This window comes from Protomyctophum bolini (assembly GCF_963924005.1).
Source record: "Protomyctophum bolini genome assembly, chromosome: 10".
Lineage (NCBI taxonomy): Eukaryota > Metazoa > Chordata > Actinopteri > Myctophiformes > Myctophidae > Protomyctophum > Protomyctophum bolini.
In genome coordinates this window covers 10,952,846-10,980,787 of record NC_137871.1, presented here as the reverse complement: position 1 = coordinate 10,980,787, position 27,942 = coordinate 10,952,846, and the positions used below count along the sequence as shown (strand labels likewise).

At 45.0% G+C, this 27,942-nt stretch overlaps 1 protein-coding gene across 1 annotated transcript; it reads right to left on the bottom strand.

Moving 5' to 3' along the window:
* Nucleotides 1–1,633: 1,633 nt before the first annotated feature.
* nsd1a (nuclear receptor binding SET domain protein 1a) lies at nucleotides 1,634–27,344 on the bottom strand (the record flags this gene model as incomplete). Its single annotated transcript, XM_080773343.1, has 25 exons — nucleotides 27,021–27,344; nucleotides 26,172–26,427; nucleotides 25,515–26,082; nucleotides 23,203–23,344; nucleotides 21,397–21,569; nucleotides 19,018–21,307; nucleotides 18,718–18,839; nucleotides 16,388–16,637; nucleotides 15,651–15,748; nucleotides 15,462–15,524; nucleotides 14,388–14,594; nucleotides 13,716–13,805; nucleotides 13,175–13,298; nucleotides 11,874–12,074; nucleotides 10,181–10,360; nucleotides 9,864–10,020; nucleotides 8,852–9,057; nucleotides 8,084–8,196; nucleotides 7,714–7,983; nucleotides 7,111–7,227; nucleotides 6,028–6,169; nucleotides 5,016–5,122; nucleotides 4,490–4,688; nucleotides 3,104–3,807; nucleotides 1,634–1,681 (listed from the first exon to the last, which is right to left on the bottom strand). Exons 2-25 carry the CDS (start codon nucleotides 26,408–26,410, stop codon nucleotides 1,634–1,636), a joined length of 6,810 nt encoding a protein of 2,269 aa, XP_080629469.1. The 5' UTR covers nucleotides 26,411–26,427; nucleotides 27,021–27,344.
* Nucleotides 27,345–27,942: the final 598 nt, after the last annotated feature.

Genomic DNA, 27,942 nt, shown 5'->3' with positions numbered 1-27,942 from the left:
TATAAGGGACTGAGACGCCTTTTTCACAGCAATTGTATAACCTAATATATATAAAAATGGGCACACACAAAAAAGACGTTTTCCCCAAATCTATCCAAAAAGGCAGTACATTCTTCTCATGGCAGTCTGTTTACTAACGATACTGTTCATTTTGCCAAGAAATAAAAATAAATGTTCCGTCCCAAAACTGTGGCTAATTACAGAAACAACGGCGCAAATCTGTCTCACCCGTCTGAATTTTAAAGGACATTACCTACAGAATCAACAAATTTGACCATTTGATAAATGACATTCTTTCATTGTTTCTATAAAACCATGTACATTTCAATTAAAAACAAAGAAACAGTGTGAACAGTGAGTAGGAAAATAATGTCCTGATTACAGCTGAATTCCAAATTTTAAATGACTTTCTCGCCAGACACTTTAATGAAAAAGGACACCACAAAACATCAGCTTTGCCATCCGAGTTTAAAATGTCAAACCGTTTGCCAAAAGCACAGTGAAATTTTAAATGCCAGAAAAATGCCACGTAAGTTAAAAAAAAAACTAAAAAAAAATGAAGAAAAAAGAAAACCCAAACCACAAAGAAATATTCAGTACGAGTCATGATGTCAACAGAACAGAAGGTAACTGAATTCTGAAACACCCTGGCATGTTCACAGTCTGAGTGTGAGAACCAGCCACTGATCCAGAAGCTGCCTAACCAAACAACATTATTATTATTATTACACAGTAAAATCTTCAGTGTTCATTTAACCATTTGTAAATCCGAGTGTACAAATGTAACCATTTGGTTACATATATCTACACTCTCTCGGTTCATTTAACTATTTATACTCTGTTGCACACCAGTGTCGCAAGACTAAAATAGCTGATCTACAAACTCGGAAATATATTTTAATACCGTCGCGTTTAATGACAGGCCCCAAATAGTGACGCCAGGTTGAATGTGGTTCACTCCGAGGACTTCACTGTGTATAATACTTGGCTTGTGTTCATTCCAGTAACTAACATTAAACATAAGAGATGTGAGCAAATGGTCATCTCAGACAGAGCTGTCTGGGGACTAAAGGAATTACAGCACAACACTCAAATTCATAAGTATAAAACTCTACTTCATAAAACTCTAAAGAGGACTTATGCCATAAGTCAAAATGTGACCTGTATTGCTTGATTATTTACCAGATATGTACATTGAAACCATTCAACATAACGATCTATCACTCAAATTTGACCAGGTGGTGGTGCAAGGGTGTTTGTTCGGGGAGATGTGAACTATGACAAAACAAAACGCTGCATCAAAGTACTTTAGTAGTTTGTCTTTATTCTAATTCAGCATGTGGTGCGGCACAGAGACGGTGTGTGTTAGTAAAAGCTGGGCCACATACTAAATTCATGGAATGTTATTGTGTTTAAAATTAAGCAATAATATAACACACAAGGCTATGTGACTATACCAAGGCTATGGGTGTTTAAAACGCCAGAAGCTGTGGTATAATCACAATATATCACGGCCTTGAATGTATTTTATACTAATTGGCTAGTTCAAACAAATTCATAACCCCAAGGTTTCAGGTTAAAATCCCCCTAACTCAACATATCCATCCTAGCCTTGAGAAAGACATTGGCTTTCTCAGCCCCAGAAAAACAGCTCTGTAACTTGATCTATGCTCTGACATTTCTGTTTGGAGTTGGACAAATTTAGACACTTTAGAGAAATCTACTTTTAGGGAAATATCCAGTTGTTTGCCCTATTTCTTGTGTGAACACCAAGCAAGTCAAAAGAAAGGCAGGTATAAAAATGGCACCCAGTCTCAATAATATATAGAAACTAGTAAGAGGGTGCTCACTCAGTGAAGGACTTATCTCCACCAGGCCGGGTGACCTACCCAGGGCTGTGTAAGAGGGAGAATGTGACATTGGCAGGGGATGTCTTGTCCCAACATGGCTCAAGACTGGCCTTGAAGTACGAGATTAGGTTATAAATTCATAAAAAAAACCTAGTTGTAGTTTTTAGACTTGGCTTCCGTTTAAACTCGGGGAAATATGTAAATGTTTTCACCGTTTATTTTTATATTACATTAGAAACCCAATGTAGTGATACTTTTCTTGTGTTTTAAAGGACTAGTCTTTTGTGAGACTGAAAAAGGTCTATTTCTGCCATCTAGAGGCATCAACCAGTTTGGCGTTTATCGTTTTCAATTTTTTCATGACATTGATCAGTGAGAACATACATTTTGATCACTCTCGTAAACCAATAAGACATGGTTACTACAATGACGGTGTCAACATGATAGCACGCCCATATGCTCAGCAGTCAGTGGTCGGGGGGGGTGGAGGGGGGTGTGTTCTCATCCTTTTTTTTCTTTCGTATTCCAAAAATAAAATAAAAAGTAGAGATGGAAATGTAAACAATGTCAAGAGAGGAAATGGAAGGAGAGGAAAAAAAAAAAGAAAGAACATAATAATCAGCACCAGACACAAATAATAATAATAAAAACACATGACAAGACGGAGTGGCTCGGTCCTCGAGCCTTAGCACCAAGTTTGCATCCCCCTCCCCCCACTGTTCGTCCGACCCGGGCCGGGAGATGTTGGAAGGCAACTCCGTACCAGGACTTTAGTTCAAACAGGTACCACACAGACAGAACTATTAAAACTCTCTCAGGCCTCGAGGTCCTCCGATGTCTCTATGAGTCTCTATGAGTCTCTGCAGAGTCTCTGCAGAGACTCTGCAGAGTTTGTTTGTTTAGGAATGGATGGACACGCTCCAGAGAGAGAGAGAGAGAGAGACAGCTCACTTGTTGTCAATGTTCTCGTCGCCCTCCACCCTCCACCACTCCTCATCATCGTCGTCGTCGTCGTCCTCCACCCCTTCCCCTTCCTCCTCCTCCTCCTCGTCCTGTACATACCCGCCCCAGGTGTCATACACGTCCCCGCCGCCGCCCTCCTCCGCCTCCTCTTCCACTTCTCCATGATACTGACCCTCCTCTCCCTCGTCCTCCACTATCTCCATCTCCTCCTCCTCGTCGTCCTCCTCCTCCTCGTCCCCGTCCCCCTGCTCCTCCTCCTCCTCCTCCTCATCTTCATCATCCCCTTCCACCTCCAACTCGTCCACCTCTCCTTCCTCCAGCCCTCCGTCCTCTCCCACCTCCTCGCCATCCTCCTCCTCCTCCTCCTCCTCGCCATCCTCCTCCTCCTCCTCATCCTCCTCCTCCTCCTTCACCACCATCACCTCCTCCTCCTCCTCCTCTTTCTCGTCCTCGTAGGATTCGGGAGTCGGGTGAAAGAGAGAACGGAACGTTTTTCTGCACGCGCCGCCGTCCGCGAAGCAGGAGGAGGAGGAGGTGGTGCTGGGGGGGATGAACCTGGTGGTAGCTGTCCGGGCGTTGATGTAGAGCCGAGGAGCAGCTTCCGGTTTGACCGGCGTGGACAGAGCAGCGGCGGCGGGGGGCGAGGGGAGGGAGGCGGCAGCAGGAGGTGGCGGCGGCAGCAGCGGCGGTCTCTGATCCGAGACCAAGGAGCCGGGACCGGGACCCGACGACGACGGCGAGGGGGCGGCGGCGGCCCCCCCTCCGGGCGTCATGTGGGCGGCGCCGCTGGGCGCATATTCACGGATCTCCCCCGGTTCCAGCGGGTCGGGGCCACAGGGGTCGTGTTCGCTGCAGGAGAGCTTGCCGTCCAGCTTGGAGATGAAGAGCATGCCCTCGCGGTGCTCCTTGCAGTACGAGTTGGGACACATCTCACAGTAGGAGGCCGCCTCCTTGCCGCACACGTCACACTGGTGCCATGGGCACTCCCATCGCCCTATAGGGGGGGGGGGCACAGAATCACGGTCAGTGCAGTCTATAAAAACGTCTCCTATGTTAGATGTGCTTTTATTTTTGGAACATTTTAACAATGACATTTGCTGATGAATTGAGGAATTAATGAATTAGAAATTCTAAAGAATTTTGGCACCTATATATTTTCTTTTATATTCGTCATTTCGAAATTCTACTCCAACACTCCCGTTTTGTGTATGTCTTGCTAATTAATTCATGTTTTGTCCTACGTTCCAGTCACACTGTTCTAAAGTGTCCTTCAGATGTGATGCAATTGTTATGTTTCAGAATAAAGGCTTCAAATTTAAGCCATTTAGACCCGAGGACGATTCTAGAAAATGTGTTTTCTGAAAAACTCATGTTTCTACGTCAGTGGTTCTCAAACATTTTCATGTCGAGGACCCCCAAAAATATATGTAATTGGCCGCCGGCCGCCATCTGAAAATATGTTGTTCCAGGGACCCCCCCGGATTTGAGTTAAAAACGTTTGTTCTGAAAAAATATATATTCCAAATTCGCGCCACATTTTCACGATTCTAAAAAAAATAGCAGACCTACAAGCTCGTAGCGCGCCACTCGGTGGCGCGCTACGAGCTTGTATTATTGGGTTAAATAATTTAAAAAAAATCTCGAACCAGGAAGCAAATGGCTTTCAGATCACTTGCCTGCAGGTCTCTTCGACAGGTTGAGGCAGTCGGCGTGGTAGACCTTTGGGCAGCCAGGTTTCTTACAGGACACAATCTGTCCTCCGTCGCCACAGCTAAAACACTCATCCTCACGCTCCTTCGTCAGCTCCGGCTTGCTCTTCTTCTTCATGGGAACTTTCCTTTTCCCTTCTTTCGGTGTCTCTGCTGGCGGCTTGTTCTGAGAGACATCGAGACACTGGATTACTACAAGGTTGTTCTGCAGCACTTTGGCAATCTCAGACATGGTACATCGTGGCTGAGAGAGGTCCCTCAAATATATATTATTTTGATGGACAATGTGACAAATGTAACACCTTGAGCAGAACCTACTAGGCTGGGGACCTCGAAACTTGGGCAAGCCACGCCGAGGAGACGTACAAAATGATTATCGTTCTCATTGGCATTTATAATAATTTAGTTTGGATTTGAATTTGCTGTACCAAGAATTTTATTTTCTCATGACACTAAAATGTATTTTTTACCTAAATAAAGATGATGTATTTACCTTTGGCCGGACGCCCAAGAAACCACTGCAGTTCGGAGCTCCGCATTTACAGACAGTTTTCCCGTTGCCTAAACACTCCAGGTTGTAGTTGAACGTCAACTCCACACCTGTTTGGATGAAGTGCCATTTAGCCACAGATGATGGATTTCAACAAATTACCTGCGACCTTTAGACGGCAGCCAAATCCATTTGGCTGCAGATCCGATCATCCATCAGATCCGATCTTTTGGCCCGACTTCACTGTTCACACTGCATTTGCAAGTGACCGGATCGGATCTGTCACAAATCTGTGAGTGTTCTGCTTTGGTTACCATGGTAACGACGTAGGCGCCCTGACGCTTCAAGTGACGTTTTGGACAGTTTGCTCTCGGGATGAAACCACCTAACTCCATTTTTGAGGGTTTTTTTGCATGACTCAGTGCTATTGAACACCCTTTACGTCTGTGTGTCGTTTAGAAAATATTGAACCAACGAAAAGTAGTAAAAAGCGCTTGGGACAAAACCTCTTAACTCCATTGGACCCTCAAACTGTCTGCTAAAACAGGTAACTCCACCACCTCTCACGGAAGTAATTGACAATACATAAAGTTACAAAACCAACTTTGATGAGGCAGTATTGCTTTGTTTTCAAAATATACGGTTTTCTTCATTTCCTGAAAAAATATATATTTTTCATTTTCTGAATTAAGTGGTTTCTACCCAACAGCAAAGATGTGCAACTTGGATGGTTAGATCAGGTTAGATCAGTCTGCGTTCCGACTGAGACGGATGTCCTGAAATCTGAAACCACCTCTTAATGTGTCTCAAGTCGCGAATTCCATGTGACTCGTTTGTGACTCGTTTGTGTTGACAAATCTGAATCCAATCTGGATGTGCCACAGATCTGATTCAGGCTGGACTTGGCTGCCAGTGCAGAAGGGGCCATGGACACTTGTCAACAATCAAGGCCAACTCAATAGAAAACAAGTGTGTATGTGTAGGAAAAAACTCAATAGAAAATACATTTGCAGACCTTTTGGGATGTCCTGTAGAGCAAATAGGCCCACCCGGGTGTCTCCGTTCACCGTCCACTTCTGGGTCTCACAGTTGGGCTGGCAGCAGTGGTTCATGAAGCGAGCCTGGTTGCCCTTGGGCCCGGCATCAATGATCCGGTCCTGGTGTCAACAACAATACACATCCTGGGTTAATATGAGCACAGTCTCGCGATCGAGAAAAGCCGTCATAGGCAGACCTGTATCCCGAGAGAAGACAGACTATGCACCCACTGCACACAAAATGAAGTGGAAACCGAGCTACACTTCCTAGCCATCTGTCCATTGTACCAAGACATCAGAGACACAAGTCATATACTTCCCACAGATTACAACCACACACCACAGATTTTGAAAACATGACCAATGACAAAAAACTCCCATATCTGCAAGGTAAGTACAACAATGTGCAAACCAAACACAGCAGCAAGATGTGTGAGCTGCTGCGATAGGAGAAGGATATCAAATGGAACACAACCACCCTAAAGACTAATAATTGTGTATATTCCTGCACTATACCTGCATCCAGTGATCTTGGCACATAGAAATTGATCTATTTGAAGATTCTGACTTTCAAATATTGTATGTATTGCTGTATTGTTCTTTCTGCTTTGGCAATGTAAACGTATGTTTTCTCATGCCAATAAAGCTCTTTGAATTAAATAATATAAGTGATAGCTTTTGATTGCAACAAGATATTTATTGGTGTAGCACCTTTCTAAAAAGAAAAAGAGAGACCGCTCTTGTGGCCTTGCGATTAGTGTCCAGCCTGATCACACCAAGGACTAAACATGGGGCCTCATGCATCCCTGCTTGGCACTCGGCATCAAGGTTTGGATTGGGGCAAACCGCTGTGACATTCTAGCGTCATGTCCAGGGGAGTGTGCGTGCACATTATTGCACAGAAACAGGAGATAGGCTTGGAAAGTCTTACTTTTCTTTTCTAACAAAAATGTTTACACTTTAGTTTAAGTGCATTACACGGCACATAAATAAAAAAACACTACGATTCATATGAATTCGTAGATTATCAGTCATAGTTTCAATCCGCAGCACCGCCTCACCTTGTCCAGTGTAAGCATGTAGAAGTTACAGATGTCGTTCTCCTGAGCATGTCTGATCCTCGCTCGACATTCTTCCTCGTCGATCACCTCTCCCACGTACTCGTTCACAAACGCCCCCTGTGCAACGAGGGAACGTGACAACGATAGCGACAAGAAGAAGAACAGAGAGGAGGAGAAAAGAATGAGATGACATAGGTCTGGCAGCCATTTTTGGACTATTTTAAACAAAAAATCCCCGGCTGAGGATGTTCAGGTGTAGGACACTGCGTGCCACTCGCTACGAGCTTGTAGGTCTGCTTGTAGGTCTGCTCGAAGAGCGACTGACATAGAAGACATTTTTTTAATCTGATCTCAGGTCAGAATGGAAAACTGTCAGGGACGTAGAAGACATTTTTAGAATCTGATCTCAGGTCAGAATGGAAAACTGTCAGGGACGTAGAAGACATTTTTAGAATCTGATCTCAGGTCAGAATGGAAAACTGTCAGGGACGTAGAAGACATTTTTAGAACCTGATCTCGGGTCAGAATGGAAAACTGTCAGGGACATAGAAGACATTTTTAGAATCTGATCTCAGGTCAGAATGGGTTGTTTTAACCACGGACCTTCTTGATGTCGGTGGGGGCGCGCAGGCCCCAGCCCCGGGACAGCGTCCGGAAGATCTCCACCACGGTGTACTGCCGCTTGGTGAAGGTCTGGTTCTCACAGCGGTCTCCCGCCGCGCACACCTGAGGGTGGCACTCGTACATCAGCATGCGGTTGATGCACTCCGAGTCCGGGCCGCACGGGTGCTCGTCCGACGCCTTGCAGTTGCACCGCGGGATGTCCGACAGGTCCGCCGTGATGATCTGCACCTTCCCTATCGGTCGGTTCACCTGCGTAAAAAAAGGCACACAGCGCGGGTTTTGTTGGAACCTCCTCGAGTGGGTGATAATTAAACATCAGACGTGTGCATGTATGGGTTCGAAACGATACCTTGATGTGCTTGTATGGAGGAGGTTTCTTGTCGTTCTTTCGGTCCTCTTGTAGTTGCCTCATTTCCCTCTCCGTCTGCAGTTCCCTGAACCTTTCAGCTGCTTCGGTCAGTGCTAAGAGACACGAGACATGATTGAGACATCGACTCGGGCTGCAACTAATTATATCGATTTTTCATTACGAATGTGTCTTGGGCGCCGCTGGCCTAGTTGTTACGGTGCGTCTTAAAATTGCTTAAAGCTAAGCGCTAATGTAAGTTCGCCATCTCCCTCTCGTGATGGAGAGAGGAAATTGCAACAATGCCGAAACTACAATAAAGATCTACATCTTGCCTTAGCCCTTATACCTAAACGTATTAGCCATATTTTACTATTTTGAAAAACATTTAAAAATAGTTCAACTAGCCGATCTACATCGACACTAGACACGTTGTGAGCTTGTACATCGGCCATTTGAAAACAAAGTTTAGGGATAAGTGGTAAGGCAACATAGGGCCCCTAGGGCTCCATTTTCGTCACCGCTAAACCCCTTATCCCTAAACTTATTTGCCTTTTTACTATTTTGCAAAACATTTTTTAATAGTTAAAATGGCCAGGCTACAAGCTCACAACGTGTCAATGTAGATTGGCTAGTTGAACTATTCAAAAAAAAATCAAAATAGTAAAAAAGGCAAAGAAGTTTAGGGATAAGGGGTTTAGCGGTGACGAAAAGTGTCCAATCCAGTGTAATATGTCAGCATATTTACATTGTGCAACCAGTACAATGTACCTGTCTTGTAGATGGCATCAGCGCCCTTTCCCATCTTCTCTATGTTGTGTGTGTCACCCTCCATGTAGGGGAACACCCGGGCCTGGTACGTCCACACAAAATCTTTGGAGCCAAAGAATTGTACCGGAAACTCGCCCACTTCGTGTTTCATCCTCAGGATGTTGTTTGGAACATCTTTGGCGAGACAAACTTCAGCAGGCCACCACCTAAACACAGATCAGGTGTTGGAAAAATAAGGTGTAATGTTGCCGTCGGGCAGAAACCTTGTATCTCTATATTTGAATTTTTTTGGCATCTAATGCCCTACTTTGTCTACAGTGTCACACAAAAGTAGATAAGAGAGCTAATATGCAATCTGAGAGATCACAACGCGCCACAATCCAATGCTTTAGCTTGTAGATCTGCTATTTTGTATGTGAAAGTGGTATTTAACCAATTAAAAGCATTAACAAGAGCATGTGACAAAAAAAAAACAACTACATTGGATCCACCGGTTCTTTCCTGAAATGTTTTTGGTCACATGACGTTGCCTGACAGCAACGATAACCAGGTTCATCTGTCAATAGAGCGTTGCAGTCCCGCCCCCTTTCATGACCACGCCAGGCCCAGGAAATGAATCCCAATGCATTTTTCCCATAGACATTTAAAAACGTATTCATTTAAAGACCTTTTAAGCGCCGTACGAAGCCAACTCGTGACAAATCATGACAACACACACAATATTTTGGACGAAACCAATACTTACAAAGAAGAAAAACAACAAAAAGAAGTGTTGTAACCTGCCATTTTTTCCTACTTTCTAATTCTTTGTCTGGCCCGAAAAATTGTGTTTGTTGTCATGATTTGTCACGACAAGAGTTGGCTTTGTCCGCGGCGTAAACGTCTTTAAATAAATACTTTCTGTAAAGTCTATGAGGAAAAATGAACGGGGATTTTTTTTTCCGGGTCTCTCGAGGGGGGGGCGGGACTTGCGACGCTCTATACCGGAGAGATCCATGGTCCCCGTCCTCACCTGTAACGAGCCCATTTGACCCACAGGATGTCCTTGATGCGCGGCCTCTTCCCAGCTTTGCAGTCGTTGCAGAACCAGCTGCCGTGAGGCATCTCGATACTCAGACACTCCTGATGGAACGCAGCAGGACAGGACTCGCAGCACAGCAGACTGCCCCCTGAAACACGAACAGCACAACGTTACAGTACCGTACCACAGTATACGGCACCATATACACCGAGGCGCTCGGGTGGCACAGCGGTACAGTGCCTTCCCACCACCGCAGAGGTTGTGGGTTCTGCACAAACACGGTTGGCCTGTGTTCTGACTAGTCTTACCTTCAGAGCAGACAAAGCACCAGCTGACATTGATGTGTTCGTGGTTCTTGCAGCCCTTGCGAGGGGTGAAGTGATTTGGACAGAGGAAGCTGTTGTTGGCTAGCACCAAGCTGCCTGCAGCCATGCAGTTGTCGTTAGCATGGTAGGCCACAGGGCAGCGTACACAGCGAGCCAGTCGACCTACACCATAGGACGAAAAAAAAAAGGAGGTTCCATATTCAAGTACATGCGAGTGTTCCCTGGTGGATCTGTGGTGGATCTGTGATCCACCAGGTCTCGCTGATAAGTGTGTTTAGCAGATGTACTCGGATATCTTGCTTCTTCAGTAAACTTGTTCTTGGACCAGATGTTCAAGATGTTGCACAAAAACCAATAACACATGTGGTCGCTCGCCTGTTGCCATCTCAAAGTAACACAGCCACTGTGATATTTTTAAAATACCGCCTTTGCAGATTCTTCTCAAAACCAAAAATACTCAGGCTGAAGGTGTGGTCGAGACTATGTTTTCGTCAGTCTGTGTGTGTGACTGTGTGTGTGTGTGTGTGTGTGTGTGTGTGTGTGTGTGTGTTCCTCCAACTGTCTGTGGACAGACAGACAATCTCCGGCACCATTGGATCAATCAGCGTGAAACTTTGCACACACACTTCCTAGAGGCCAAGGAAAAATCTCTGCCCGTACTTTTTCATATCAGCCCAGCACCACCAGGAGGTCGATTTATTTATTGATAGTTTTTTTTTTTTTTTTACTAACCCTAAGTCATGTGATCAGGACGGATCTGTCCAATTTTTCATAATTCTATCCTGATTAGCTTCCAAAGTTTGCAGGAGTGGCCCGTTTTGAATGAAATGCCGGCTCAAATCATGAACGCTGTGAAACTTTGCATGCACATTCCCACTAGGGCTAAGCCAAGGAAGAATATCCACCCTATACATTTTTCAAATCGGCCTCATGGTGGTGCTATAACAGGCACGTCTTGGCCTATAACTCTGTTCCCATGGGTCATCACCATGCTCCAATGGAGCACACTTTTCTAGTTCAAGTTGTGTTTGTTGAACTAAGTGAATCATCACTTAGTTCTCCCGTTGTGTGTGGTTTGCATTTACAAATTGACCAAAACATTAACCAACTAAGTCGCACTTGAGCCATATAGTTATCATAATTCCAAAACGTTATCTTGATGCCCTCCTTCCGGGGTATAAATGAAATAAACATTTCATTCAAATATAAAGTTTATATACCGGTAAGTCATAAAAACATTACAATAATTTTGCATTATTGGTGCAAAATGCCCGTTTTGGTTTGGCATGTCTGCCGTTTGGTGCAGGCCAGTTATGAAGATCTCCACTCATCTGAACGACTTCACTCACACTCAACGATGTACTTCCATTCCTTAGCAGTGTACCCCCACCAAGAAAATCCCTATGTTTCGTTTTTCATGTCAAAGGAATCCAAAAATGATATTATATATATATATATATATATTTGGCCACCAAACCCATCTGGAAATATGTTAATCCAGGAACCCCTCAGAAGCAAAAAAATTTGCTCTGAAAGAATATATATTCAAAGCTTTTCACACATTTTCCAAAAAACCTAGCGCGGCACCGATCTGCTATTTTTCAATAGCTAAACATAATGCTGAAAACACCAAAAGGGGTTCCCGAATCCCGCCCAAAATGGCTTAAGAGCTTACCTTTGGAGGTGCAGAGGTTAAGCGGGTTTGTGATGTGGCAGGCCAGGCAGACGTGCAGCGGGCAGCGGAAGCCTTTATTCTGCGGCTGTGTGACCGAGTTGGGCAGTATGCAGTCTTCATGGTAGAACTTCCCACACAGAGGGATCATACAGCGCTTCACCCCGTTACCTGACTTCTTACACACAAAGCATGTGTGAACACCTGAGGACAAGAAGCAAAGCCAATGAAAAACAAAAACGCAACAAAAAAACAAAAGGTTGTTTCCAGATCGGTAGTCTCTCGAGATAAATGGTAAATGGTGCATTTATATAGCGCCTTTATCCAAGGCGCTTTACATAGATTGTGCATTACATTCACCCATTCACCCATTCATACACTGATGGCAGCGGAAACCATGCAAGGCACCAACTAGCTGCGCTCATCGGGAGCAATTAGGGGTTCAGTGTCTTGCTGAAGGACACTTCGACAGTAACTCTGGGGGAGCCCGGGTTCGAACTGGCAACCTCGCGGTTCCCATCCAAGCACTCTACCCCTGAGCCACCGCCGCCCGAGATAAGACGTGTTGTCTCCCACAATTTTCAAATGTCTCCTGCCTAATAGTATGTACCATTTCTTTCAGAATCTCTGAAAATGTGTAGAATTTTAAAGCACCTTCTCCTGCCTCCTCCAACTTCCGTTTAGCCTGTGCTGTCGCAAAATTAACTCTTACTGGAAACCAAATTAGTCAAATCCTATCTGGCTAGAAAGAATATTTTTGAAGATATTTTAAAATACATTGTCTTGAACACATGACTGGTCACAAGAATGACACAAGACTGGGGGCACCGTGGCACAGTCAGTAGTGCTGTCGGCTCACAGCTAGAAGGTCCTGGGTTCGATTCCCGCTGGGGACGCTGTGGGTGGTGGGGGCGTGTTCTCTCCTTCGTGTCATCAGTGCCCATACCCGAGACGGGGGTTGGTGAAAGGGCCTTTCTGTGTGGAGTTTGCATGTTCTCCCTGTGTCTAAAAACATGAAACAATCCTGGTCTCTAAACTACTTCACCCTGGCCAGCTGGGGCGCCGGATGGAGGGGAAAGGAACTGGTCGGAATAACGTCAGTTGAAAAGAAGCAGCTTGGACTCCTCATGCATAGAAGTAAGTATGAGGTCAATCCACTGCCCCCTCTGGCAGAGGAAGTGCCCAGGATTACATGATTAGATCATTTGACAGTGACACTAGGTGAAAAAATGGGTTGCAAAATTGTGGGCAAGAAATTTAAAGAAAAACAACCAAAGAAAACACAAGAATAACATGCCACCCACCAGTAGTGCATTCATGACAGAGGAATTTCCCTCTGGGAGACGCTGAAAGGCCAATACACTGTGGGTGAAAGGCTCCAAAGCACTGGCCTTCACACACCAGAAGTTCCCCCGTCCTCTCACACACCTGCAGAACGACACAAAACCACACACTGAAACTGGCTACTTGACCACAAGTTGCTACAACTTTTAACACAATAAGGCCAAAGGGTCTGTCAGACTAAGTATGAATCGGCCCCAAGTCCTGCAGAAAAACTTCATACACGACAAAACCAGCAGGAGGCCTCTTACGGAGACACGACAAGTTGGGGGAAAAAAATCTATTTTGTAAAGCAAGAAGCCCCAAGAGGCTATGGTTTACACAGTGATGGAAATTAGCAGTAGCTACACTATACGCTCATCAGTTCACATCACATCAAGTTCCATGCATTGACTGTTGAACTGTAAATATGTTAAATAGCAACATCCCTAAACAAATAAACAAACGCTTAAATCAATTAAAAATTAAACAAAGAAAAACATCAGGTCTGGGCGACCATCTTACCTGACAGACATTCTCCTTCAAGGTTGATCCCGTCTTCCCTTTCAACTCCATCTGGGAGTAGAAGCTATCATTCAGGCTGGGACAGGACACCTGTGGAAAGAGAGAGAAATAATGAGGAATAATGTCACTTTGGGTGACGACGGAATTAAAGCAAACTTCGACACTTTGGTAGAGATCTGGTTTGTGACGTTACGGAGCAACCACTGAAGTACTCTACCTAAGTTTTCGTTTAAGCTACATATTCCTTTCCAGCAGACATCTGCAATAACCATGCTACTTAACTGCCACATTTTATTGATATTTTCCATGCACCTCACGTACAGTATATATATATCTCACACTGCCATATTTACAATATCTGTTTCCTTCTCTATCTCTTTCTAGCTCTCAAGAATTTAACCGTTTTTACACGTAAGAAGAGTTCATATTCTGTTATGACAGGTTGTTTAATCTGCTATCGTTTGGATCTTAATCCAATGTGGTGACAACTACAGAAATGAAGACAACCTGCAGTTGTCCCTCCTCTTACAATTGAGCCTGTTACAGTTACTCAGGCACACCTTTGTTCTACTGGCACGAGGACCAAGTATTCAGCTCTCACGGACGGGGTCATCGTGACCATGCAAGAATTTTACAAAACGGAATTGACTCGAGAGTTACATAACAGGTTACCTCAGGTTTGGGAGTTAGCGCTCCATTGGCTGGGCCCTGTCTCTCCTCAAGGCTGGAGCACTCCATGTCCATTTCCTGTTTGGGCGTTTTCAATCCCGGTGGGCTCGGAGGCCCCGAGACCATGGAGGTGGCGAGGACATGCTGGACAGCAGCGATGGTGTCAGCCGACGTGCTGGGTGCAGGCACTTCCTTCTGCACAGATTCAACCTGTGCAAAACACCTTCGACTTTATTTGAGGGGAAATTGGTTTTGCAGCAAGACATACAAGATGATATAGTACAAAACGGGTACATCAAACGCTACTAAAATATGACGTCACTCAAGAGGTTCGGGTGGGCGGGACCAGAACTACATTTGGTAGTTTGGAAGAGCCACCTTCCAGGAGACATTCCTCTGAAATCTCTCTCCATCGTCCATTCATAAATACAACCCATCACTTCCGTCACAAATTCCCCACAGCTCCTTGCGGTCGCAATATTAATTCATTTAACCATCGGTCCCGGTGCTGCTGTCTAGTGTACACACTGCTTGAGCGACTCGCTGGAAGCCACAGGTGACAATATGAAATACAATTGTCCGTTAGACGTTTTCTCATCTGGGAGCCCCTCCCGAACCAAACTGACTTTGGTTTCTCAGGTGTAGTATGCAGCTAGCTTAATCATGCACAGGTGACTGACTAGTCACCTGTGCATGTGCATTAAGCCACATTTAACCCATTCTGACCTGAGATCAGATTCATACGAGGTTTCCACGGGACACACACTGGTCTGATTAACCCATTCTGACCTGAGATCAGATTCTAAAAATGTCAGTCGTTCTTCTAATTTTTCAAAAATAGCAGACCTACAAGCTCGTATCGCGCCACTTGGTGGCGCGATATGAGCTTGTAGATCTGCTATTTTTCAATAGCTAAAGCATAACATGATGCCAACACCAAAATGGGTGCCCGGTCAGAATGGGTTAAACCATAGAAAAACATATGAGCTTGCACGTCTGTTTTTTTCTTTTTTACTATTATGTCATGCCAAGAGCAGGCCCCACTAGAGTTGAAGCGCTTAAGAGTTCTGGTGATACCTGAGTGACTGTGACTTCTGGCTTGCTCTTTGAGGTAACGCCACTGTGTCTCTTTGCCTCCTCCTGGATATGACAAGGAGAGAACCAAGAAACTGTGTTGCCAAGAGCACTGCAAACAACAACCCATGGACCATAGGACGTACTGTAGTTGTTGGGTAATGTCTGTTCGGACTGGGGGGGACACTATACCTTCTCCTTTGAAGGATCAACAGAAACTTCTTCGATGGTGCATTCCAGGACCTTGTGCGAAGACTTCCTCGGCCTCTTCCTCTCTTGGTTTACAGGAGCTATGGGATACAGAAACTTGTTTTTTTACTACCTATCTATACAACCGTTCTTACATTTGAAGGATTTCTCAAGAAAGACATTTCAAACGTGGCCTACTACAGCATCAGTATATTCTACATCATACCAATATATAATGATGTAATTGCTTCCTTTTCAAATCTAACGCATACTTGTAATACTAATATATGACGTGTTGTTTGCCAACAAGAGTTGCGATAGAGTAAGCTTAAGCTATATGAATTCATTAGGAAGTTTTTATTTCTGTCAAAACAGAGTTACATTGGCTAATTGAATTAATATGAACCAAAGATCGATATCTGATGTCATTCCACACATTAACCCATTCTGGGCGGCAACCCCTTTTTCGTGTTAGCATTATGTTATGCTTTAGCTATTGGAAAATAGCAGATCTACAAGCTCATAGCGCGCCACCGAGTGGCGCGCTACGAGCTTGTAGGTCTGCTATTTTAGGAAAATCGAAGAACGACTGACATAGACAGAAAACTGTCAGGATTTAGAAGACATTTATAGAATCGTTCCCAGGTCAAAATGAGTTAAAAAAAAACCTACAGAACAGGGGTTGATGATAATGTGAACAAAATGTAACACACACACACACACACACACACACTATTTACCAGCGTCCAGAGGTAGATGAGTGTTGTCTGCTGCCTCTGTGGAGAGACAGGGCTGCGTTGGGGTCACTGGGTGTGCCACAGCAGCAGGGGCCTCGTCCTGGGACAGGCCATCTTCCAGTGCTGCTGGAGGCCCAGCAGAGGGGGTGGGGGAGGGGGACGGGGTGGAGATGGAGCTGGAGGTGACGGCACCTGGTGACGGCAACCCCGCCGTCGGCTGTCTAACTTTATCACCGACTGGACTAGTAGTACCCTGTGGGACGCAAAACAAAAGCAATTCCTGCTGAATAAAGGTGGACGTCAATGTAATACAATCAATGAATCTGAATTCACACGCACACTTTTTTTCCCTGAATATTGTCTCTATTGCCGGGCGTAAATTGTCCAAAATTGTACATTTTCGGGTGGGAAGCGATACGCAGCAAAGGTTGTCAGGATTGTGATTCGGAAACCCACGACACGCCGTCGGGTTGGCATTGCAGCATGGGCCATTAAGCTTTATAGACTTAAAATATATATATTTTTTAAATGACAAAACATAGGGCATTAATTTACATAACATCAAAATGTGAAATATGGAGATAGAAAGCTTCCACCCAACAGCGACGATATACATACTGTATATACAGATAGGTGACAAAAGGACAAACCAATATAAAGTGTTGGATTATTTCACGAAGGTGTCGCTTATTATTCGTGGCGAGTGAGTGAGTGGGAATATGAAAATACTTGTGCTTTATTTATGCTGTCAGATCTACAACAAGCTCACAATGCATTGCGCTGTGAGTTTATGGAACAGCTATTTTTCGGGGGAACGACACATAATACGTCAAAGTATGAAGTACGGTAGGTAGTCTTATATCATGTGCACTGCACTGCATTTATGTGGTTACTCTGTATGTTGGTTTTTTTTTTGTGTGTATTAATTTGCAGGGCCCCTCCTTAACCCATTCTGACCGGGAACCCCTTTTGGTGTTTAGCATCATGTTATGCTTTAGCCACTCGGTGGCGCGCTACGAGCTTGTAGATCTGCTATTTTTGAAAAATCGAAGAACGACTGACATTTTTTAGAATCTGATCTCAGGTCAGAATGGGTTAATCAGACCAGTGTGTGTCCAGTGGAAACCTTGTATGAATCTGATCTCAGGTCAGAATGGGTTAAGTGGACATGCCATGATAATGCCTCGCCCACAGCATGACAAGAGCCACCAGACCTCATCACTGGCCGGGTCAAGCAGTCGGGCTCTTGGTGTACGGTACGCCACACATGCACTCGCCCACTTGTGAAGACGGATGACTCATCGGACCATATCACTTATTGTTTCTACATCTCTGTAGACCAGTGCCTATGGATGGACTTTTTCTTTTTTGCACCACTGAATTCGCAAATGTGCCTTTAGTCTTTGTAATGAGGTGTTTATGCACTACAACGCTACTATATATATATATATATATAACATCCCTCTGACACTGTATAATGATGTCCTGAATTGACAGTTTTCAGGTCAGACTTGAGAGCAGAGGGAATGACATTTCTTTTTTTTGCATTTTTAATAGCGTTTTTTTTTTTAGTGCTCAAAGCGCTTTACAATGGTTGACTCATTCATAAATTGAGTGAAGCGGCGAGCAGTCGACGGGAAGAGCAGTTAGGGGATAAACGTCTTGCTCAGGGACAATTGCAACACATTGGTAGGGCCGGGAATCAACCCCGAGACCTTCCGTTTCCCCCGGGCGGCCTCTCCGTCTATAGATGGAGAGTGCCTCGAGCGACATTCTCAGCCACCTTACATTATCACAATCATGTACAAGCATGAAGGTCAGAGTGTGTGCGCTTCATATTATAATTTCTGACACTAGCCAGTTTAGTTTGTAACTGAACTCCAATAACAAACCCTCTTTAATAGTCTCTCTTGTTAATCTTGATCCAAAAATCAAGGTCAGCTGATTCTGCTCAGCATTTGTACTGCCACCGAGCATGATTGGATAGTACTTCATCATACATTTTTCCTATAATGTGTCCCTCTCCTGTATAATACACAGACAGTAAACAGTATATACACACAGAAGAGACAGACAGGAAGACCATAGCGTCAAAACACGGTTCACTGTTGCAGCCATCATCTGTACGTGTTCATTTATCTCTGAAAAGCAACTTACAGGTAAATATGTATACTTTCTGAAGGTTTTACCGTGTGCATTATACAGTTATAATAATATAAAGCATACCAAAAGTGAATCCAGTGATCCTCCTTTTTTTTTATATGACTCTTACATAATAGTTGTTTTCCACTGTAGCATTTCCAAAAACATATAAAGATGAAATAAAATGTTACCGTCTTGGAAAGCTCTGTATTTTTCTTAAATTTCTTCTTTGGGGCAAATATTTGTTCATACTCTTCAGTCGACTCCAACAGCCTTTTGCTTGGTTTCCGGAGCCGCTTGTTTTCTGAATGCGCTGTGGAAGGAAACATGGAAACGTATACGATCAGCTTTTTGGTCGTCGTCAGTTGGCTCAAAGACGGCTAAAATTAAAGCATTTTTTCATCCGTTTTCCGTGAGTGACGTGGTCGTACAACGAATAAAACAAACAATAAAAGGGGTTAGGCTTTATATAGATGTGATCTCGGACTTACCAGCCGTTTCGCTCCTCTCCGGGATGTGCGGGTTCTTCTCGGTACCGAAGTTCACGTCAGGAGACAGGGCGAGGAGTGGCTTTGCCGTTGCCACGCCTCCGGAAACACCGTTCACTTCCATGGTCACCCCGACGGCGCCCCGCACCTCGGCTGCCCTCTCGGGAACCCCCTCGGCCATCTGCCAGCGCTTCTTTGGAGCCACTTTGGGATCAGAGTTCTTATCGAGGTAGCTAACTGTGGGTTCCGTGGCTGCGACAGCGGAGCTAAATCCGGGTTCTGCGAGGTCAGCGTGGCCGCTAACAAACTCTCTGCCATAAGCCAGGTCGGCCAGTTCAGGAGATAGGCCAGGTATGCTGACCTTTAGTTTGGCGGGCAGTCGCTGCTTTCTACGCTGTTTGTCCGAGCTCGGCCCCCGAGTGAGAAGTGGCATCCCTTCACATTTGTAGGTGTCATTTTTCATGATAGCTTTAGTCCTGTTCCTGGCTTTGACTGCTGTGCTTTTGGATGTGGATGGTTTCATTGGCCGGTTGTTCTCCGTTTTGATCGCCGATGTCCATGGGTCATTCCCCGAGGAGCTCGGGATAACCATGGGCTCCTCTTTGATCACCACCGGCGTTGGAGGGACAGTCAGAGGTCGGCCCTCTTTTGCTCTGGTGTCATGCATGTCCTTCAGCAACATCAGGAAGGTGCTGAATTTGTAGTTGGCGTCGGGGTGAAACGTGGACAAATCAGGATCCTCGCACTCCTCCTTGACGAGGGACTTAAATGTCAGTTCCTTGACGTCTTGGAACGCGTCCATGGGCGAGAGAGAGGATGGCGGGGAGGAACAGGACGAAACATCAGAGACCATATTCTCCGTTTTAATCTTGACCGGCGGCACAACGGGTTGCCCGGGGCCTGGAGATGGAGACTTGGTCATTGTCAATGAGCCGTTGCGAATTAGCTTTTTATCGGGTTTTCTGGCGCGACGTTTAGGGGACAATACACTGCTAGGGGACAGGTCAGTCTCGATCTGATCATTACCAATAAAAACTTTATCATGCGCATCATCATCAATGCTATCGTCTGTTGAGTGTTGGCAAGAGGTTGACGTGTCATTGACTTCTGTCTCTTCCTCTGCTTTCAAGGCCCGAGTCATAAGACGACTGCTGGCAGGAAGAAGCGTAGAGTGCTCGCTAACAGAGACCTCTAGCGATTCTTTAGAGCTCTCCAAACCCTGTTCAGACTTTATTTCATTTTTGTCTGCATCGTCAGGAATCTGTTTTGGGGGGGAAACGCCAGGGGCAACGCCAGACTCGGCGTTCTTAGGAGTGATTTCTTTCTCAATGGACCTGCGTTGTAGTTTCTTAGGACCCTGCTCTTTCTTATCTGACCTGCCTTGTAGTTTCTTGGGACCCTGCTCTCTCTCATTGGACTTGACTTGTAGTTTCTTAGGACCCTGCTCGCTCTCGTTGGACCTGCCTTGTAGTTTTTTAGGACCCTGCTCTCTCTCGTTGGACCTGCCTTGTAGTTTCTTAGGACCCTGCTCTCTCTCATTGGACCTGCCTTGTAGTTTCTTAGGACCCTGCTCTCTCTCAGTGGACCGGCCTTGTAGCTTTTTAGGACTCTGTTCCCGCTCATTGGACCGCCCTCGTAGCTTTTTAGGACCCTCTTCTTTCTCAGCAGACTTGCATTCTGGCTTTTTAGGAGCGTGCTCTTTCTCATCAGACTTGCCTTGCACCTTTTTGGGACTCTGTTCCTTCAAATCGGACTTGCCTTGTGGCTTTTTAGGACCCTGTTCTTTACTGACCAGTGTCTCTGGGTCCTGCGCTAAAGGTATTTCTGTTCGTTTCGGGCGCTGGAGCATAGGTACCGAATCCAGATCCGCGTACGGTGAGTCCTTGGGCTCTTCTTTAATTGGATCTACTGTACTGCGCGTCTGGTTGACCGCCGCAAGCGCAGCCGGCTCCTCCTTCACTCCCCCAATTATATGTCCAAATATGTCAGAGAGGCATTTCTTTTTCTTCTTAAAAGCCCTAAGTGGACCTGGGGGATTTGGATTCGGGGTAGAGTTCGTGACAGGAGGGTGTAGATTTCCATTGGCCGAAGAGCCGGATGGGAGGGATATATCGGGGTCCGTTGAAACAGAGGGGATCTCCAGTGGACTTTCAGGAGGCGGTGGAGTGGGCACCCTTTCGCCTCCATTGACGGACGTGGTCGACGGGCTCTCTGCGCCGCGCTGTCGACCCGAGAGCAGATACTCCGCTTCCGCCACACTGACTTTCCACGCAGTCAATAAACTCTTGGGTATCTGCGAAGGACAGAGAAATGTTCAAGAGCTGACATCTACAAACAAAAAGGTTCTGAATGTTTTCTAGATTCATTCCATTGTAAACTTACTGTATACTTGTAGCTCATCTCCTTCTGCTTCCCTCGCCGTCGAAGCACTGGGAGATTGTCAAATTGATGACCACCCACAAATGGGAGAATGGCTTTCCCCTGAACCCAGGAAGACTCTACGACCTCCCCGATCGTTGCCAGGAAGTACAAGCGGCACGGACGTGGACTGGGCACTGCAAGGACAAAACAACGTTATTGATGCATTCAAGAATTTACTAGTTTCAACCTGGCAACACTATTTTGGGTATGTCATCAAATAGACATTTTGGGAAATTTTCCGATCTACAAGCTATTTTCGGCTATGTATTTTATTTTATTTGTAAACCCCACCGGGTCACATGACACATACCAGTTGATGGCCAAATGTAGGTGAGATGGGAGAGTGCAATACTGTAATACTTGAACCTCTTGATATATTTGCACATTATTTTTTGTACTATGATCTATGTATGTAATGTATAACGCTGTCTCTTGGTGCCCAAGACAAATTTCTCCTGGGAGACAATAAAGGCTAATTGAATCGAGGTGGAAAAGGAAGGCTGTCAAAGCCTATGGGGTCAGTTTTGGCACATGCCAAGGTAGGACTGGAAGCACTGGATCTAGGCTGCCAGTGTGTGACTTTATGCCCAATTAAGAGATAAGTTGTGCTAAAATAAAAATACACACCAGCTAACTCGATGACTCAACTACAAATATATTGAAGTAGATTACATTTGACCTCACTTATTGTCTGAGATATTTGGCAATGTCTGTTTGGGACAAATTTGCAACAAGTGCTAAGTATAACTGCAATAGTGTAATAAGTGTATTAGTGTAATAAGTGTAATAACTGTAATAGCCTACTGCTTTAGATTTGGCACATAGCTAAACTTATATCTATTGTTTGTGCTAAATTCAAATTGAGTATCTCATCTTAATATAGCATCTGATTGATGGCAGAAACAAAGAAAATATATATTTTTTATTATTAGAAATGAATTCTGTCCAAAAAGGGTTAAGTATTAAATAGGCCTAATCATACTCCATCACTCGAAGATGTATACTCTCGTACAAATTCTTGTGACCTTGTGCAAAACTTTACTAGAGTGGTCGTCAATTAAGCCGGTTCTACAAATGCCTTCTAAATCTCAAGTAGTTCTCACCCTTTCAAGATTTTTCTAAATGTGAGCTTGTGAATCTGCTATTTTTTAAATAGCCAATGCAACAATCTAAAAGGACAGATGCGTTCCTGGTTTGGGTAATGGCTTAAAACAATAATTTGTTCAACTCGGCATTTGCTGTGAATTGAATTTACAAATGGAAAAGCGATTGCGGGGTCTGACATTCTTCTCTCTTTGACAAATTAAAATGTATAAATCTGTCACACCGCATCCCAAACATGACAAGTTTCAGCACTCTGGTCCATTATCCCAAAACTGGCAAAGCATCAGTGTCATTTTAGACGTTTGCGTTGACTATATTTGAATATGCTCGCTGCGAGCATATTCCATTTTGGAACATTTTAAACGGTTTGTGTTTTTAGTTACATAATCAATATAAATAATACATGACGTTGCAGACAATGCATGTAAAAGTATGTACAGGTGAAAAGAGTCCCTCCGTAAAAAGAGGCAGACTTCCATCACGTTAATATATTAGTAATCGATGAAATATCTGATACAGACTCTTCTTTGTGTATTTGATCCATATTTCTTTGCACGTTCGAATTAAAGTGCTGAAGGTTCAATTGTAGTCGTTTTCACTGGAGACATTTTCATTGGAGACACTTCAGTGACATGTCCATCAGTCACACAACTTCAGTCTCACCTTTCATCTTTGTGTGGTTCCCCGCCTTGGGGTCAGAGGTGATCTGACATGGCCACCATGGTCTTCTGTTGAACTTTGCCCACACCAGGTCCCCGTCCATGTACTGTGCTGTTGGGAGGGGCTTCTTCTTTGGGCTGTTGGGCTATACAGGACAAAGTAAACATGTTAGTATATTATGCAGAACACAGGCACAATATTCACAACTGTGTTGCTGTACATGCAGCTACTGGTAGATTATACTTTTCTGCCACAGACCTGATGTTCTAAATAAAACGTATACCGGTAAGTTAAATTATGAATTTCAATTAAGTCAAGGAATAAGAAACTAGTCTCGTTTGTTGTTGGCTTTGATACGTTCACGGATGACAACAAACAAAACGGTGGCAACGCAGTGGCTTAAAATGGAACTATAAAAGTGTGGAAGATATTTTGACCAGCAGAAGCTGCACGTAAAAACTGCAGTGGTGGACGTCTCGAAGTCAGACGGACCTACAGCACTATTGCATTTTTCTAAAGTAAAACTTCTCACTAGTGTGTGTGCGCAAGCACGCTTGCGTGTATGTGTGTGAGAGAGTAAAAGTCTCCCTCTCACGTGTGTCTCTCTCTCCCTGTTGTGTGTGTGTGTGTGCTGCCTTCCCCTGTCCCTCCTGTGACAAAATTTGCGGATCTCGCATTGGTCTGAGCAGCCATCAGGCTATGCACAGACGACAGACACAACAATAATTATCCCTTGAACTTTATTTGGAGCAACGTCAACATCGACATCGATGGACTGCCATAAGCAAGTACGTGTCTGTCTGTAAGAGTGCCAGTTTTATTGTATTGTAAATATTATTCTTATATTTTATTAGAATAAATGTGCCTCCTGTGTGAATATGATGGAATAGTTAAGTGTACACTACCGAATTTTAATTTAAGTCATAATGGTGGTACCCAGAGAGCAAAATATTTTCTGAGGTGGTACTTAGTGAAAAAAAGTTGAGAACCACGAATCTATGAGAATACATAATTACAGATCCAGGCCATTAAAATAAATCCCTACTGCCGTTTTATGTCTAATACTGTTATCCATCCATCTTCAACCACTTATCCGTAGTCGGGTCGTGGGGGCAACAGCTCCACCAGACTTCCCTCTCCAGAGCAACATTAGTGACTTCCTCCTGGGGGATCCCGAGACGTTCCCAGGCCAGTGAGTCGATGTGATTCCTTCAACTGCGCCTTGGTCTGCCCCGGGGTCTCCTCCCAGTGTGATGTGCCTCGAGGACCTCCCTAGGGAGACGCCCGAGAGGCATCCTAACCAGATGTCCGAACCACCTAAGCTGGCTCCTTTCCAGGCGAAGAAGCAGCGACTCTACTCCGAGTCTCTCTCGTGTGACTGAACTTCTCACCCTATCTCTAAGGGAGATGCCAGCCATCCGTTGAAGAAAACTCATTTCGGCCGCTTGTATTCACGACCTTATTCTTTCGGTCATGACCCACACTTCATGACCATAGGTGAGAGTAGGAACGAAGATTGCTCGGTAGACAGAGAGAATACTTTTCAGGAAATGGAAAAAAACAACCTGTGTTCAGATCCAGTGTAGTTATTTAGTCACAAGCTCTTGTTAATTTAACCCATTTTGGGCGGGCACCCCTTTTGGCGTTTTAAACATTATGTTATAATTTAGCTATTGAAAAATAGCAATCTGCTCGTAGCGCTCCACTCGGTGGCGCGCTATGAGCTTGTAGATTGCTATTTTTGAAAAATCTTTAAAATGTGGCACAAATCTTTGAATATATATTTTTTCAAAGTGAATGTTTTTAACTCAGGTCTAAATGGGTTAATATTGAACTTAAAGTGGACCACTTTCACTTTCGAATAATAATAATAAATAAATAAAATAGCAGATCTATAAGCTTACAACACGATGCGACGCTTGTGGATCAGCCATCTTTGCACATGAAAAAGTAACAAATCAAGCGATGCTTGGTTAAACCAGGAGTCTTCCTCAATAAAATGACAATCAATATAACAGCATTGGGTAATCCGGTTTCAATAAAAGTGCACCGTGGGTTAAATCACAGCAAAAAGGACAGTCCTGGGTTCGAACCCGACTGTGGCTCAATGGGGCCTTACTGAAGTTCGCATATATTGAGGGCTGTGTTCCATGTGGGTTTCATCTCACACCAAAAGCCTTGCATGTCTTTTGGCAAAACACATGCATGTTAGGGACAAATGGTGAGTTGAGTGTGGAAAATGTAATTGGTCAAAAAAGTAAACTAAACAAACTAAACAGAAGATTGAGGCAGTATCCCAGGCACTTTAGACTCACATTAGAGTTGGTGCTGGCCGGTGACATTAGACCCCGGTCAGGAGTAGAGACGAGTTCATTGTCGCTGTCCGAGTCTTCACCCATGCTCCACCCATCTCCCATGGTGATGTCAGGCAACGCGCTGGGGCTTAGTGTGGGGTTGAGTTCAGATATAGTCTTAGCCATGAGATTAAAGACAGCCGGTTTGTATGAGCTATGATTGTCTGCCCCCAAGCTGGAAGTTATGGTCTTACGGTCGGCTACAGTTCTGCCCCGGTTCCGTTTCGGGGAGCGAGGAGAAGGCGTCAGCTCTCCATCACTGTTCTCCTCCGCCTCCTCCCCCTTAACTTCTCCGCTGTCAAACAGCGTGGACTCAAAATGCAGGTAGCCATTGGGAATGGGGGAACAATGCTCCAGGCTGTCAGAACTGTGAGGGGAAAATCCGTTTTTGAAGGGCTCCATCTCGTCCTCATCTGGAGAGGGTGGCAGACGGACTAGCGGAGCCTCAAACTCATCGTCCTCGTCGCTGATTGGGCTCGGGGACGGCGAGTGGATGTGGTTTCTGGCACGGCGGCTCCCTAGGTCAGACCTGTCAACCAGAGTTCACGTTTGTAGTTTATTTGTGAAAGTGTGCAGTATTCTTGACATGCAGCACAAGCAGTGCAATGGGATACTTACCATTTCCTCTGTGGGCTGTAGCGGCGGGATCTCTCTGGCTGGCTGTAGCCCTGGACAGGTGCCTGTTTGAGTGTAGAAGATGGCAGTTGCATGGCTGACGTTTTCTTTGAGACACGCTTAGCACTGCTGCATTGGTTTCCATAGGAAGTGTTGGTCAGGCCATTGGGGGGCCTCAGTTCTGGCTGGCCTGAGCCAAATACTGAGCCTCCCCTAACAGCCCGTCTGTACGACTGACTCATGTTTTCATGGCTCTTTCCTGTAAAAATCCAAATGGTGCCTGTTAGGTCAGTGCTGCATGAGGGTTTTTCAAAAAATGTTGATTAGTTGGTCGGGTGATCAACATTGTCATTCATGCGCCGGGCAGTGTAACAAAGGATCTGATGATAACATAATGCAATCTCCAAACACCGCTGAAAACAGAGCGACAATGGCAACCCGGTGCGACAGTAGTAGGATAGCAGGCACAGCCACACACATAGCCTGCACAGCACACACTAATATGCCGACATTGCTGCTGGCCTCCATTCTAAAGGCCGCCGGACGGCATAAGACAAAACAGGATACAACCTCTAGTGTTGCTCCGTCCATAAATGAATCCACAAAGTATACTACTGTAAAATACTATCGCTTTGACTGATGATCGCTGATTGTATCAAATCCAAGGAGCGCAGACTAGAGGTGGTGACACTAGCCATCTCTACCTCTCCCACATACACACTCACACATAAACACACAGTCACACACACGCAACCCCACACAAATAACATAGGAAGCTTACCTTACAAAAGGGGACTGGACGAAGTAAGTTAAAAAACTACAAACACGTGGGATCAGACGCGACAAACTTACCATTTGGAGGTCGGCTGCCGTGAAACCAACAGCGGATGTTTCAGAAATGGGCATAAAGCGAGTGTTTTTCTCGATTTGTGAAAGCAGATCTGCTCAATCCCAGCTGCAGCAGCACTAGCAGGCCAAAGGCAGGGGGAGAGAGCTCTCATTCTCTCCACCTCATCTCCTCCTCATCAGACCCTAAAAGACCAAAAATCTCAATGAAATAACCTTTCCATTGACGCTGTAACACACAACTGCAGCGGAATGTCAGTGTGCCATGGTTGGTCCCGCAGCGATCACAATAATATAAGCTTATATATATTTGCTACATGCTGTCGAAGAAGTGCCCCTGGTTGTGTTAAAACAAGCCCAGACTCACTGGCTGTGTGTTGGTGAGCGGAGCAGCGACCAATCGGCTCAGATACCCAACCCCCCGTCTGACTGTGCACAGGGCCGTAGCACCACACACACTCACGCATACACGCACACAGTTACATTGACAGTCACACGCGCACGCTGCTTTAATTTATATATGTGCGTTTATTTTATATATGTAAACTCATGGAATAAGAATAAACTATAGCGCATAACAATCGCTCTGTTGGTTTGTAAACCATTCGCGCTGCCTGCCAGTCAGTTTATAATTAAAGGCCGCGGATTCTCAAAATTGGCTCGGGATCTGGTGTGTGTTTCATTGTGTCGCTTGCTGAAAAGGGACAGATTAAGATTAACAACGCGTCGCGGATGCGACATGTTAACTTTGATGATCTGTTATTTTCTTTCGGCGAGCGACACCTTCGCGCGGCGCAGTATATAGGCTACATGAGGCCTGGGCGCGTAGGGGGAAACACGGCCTGTGTGCTGTGTAATGAAACTTCGTGCGCCATGTTGTTGCCTCTGCTCTGTCTGGAGAAGATTCTTGACATGAGGAAATCTAGGC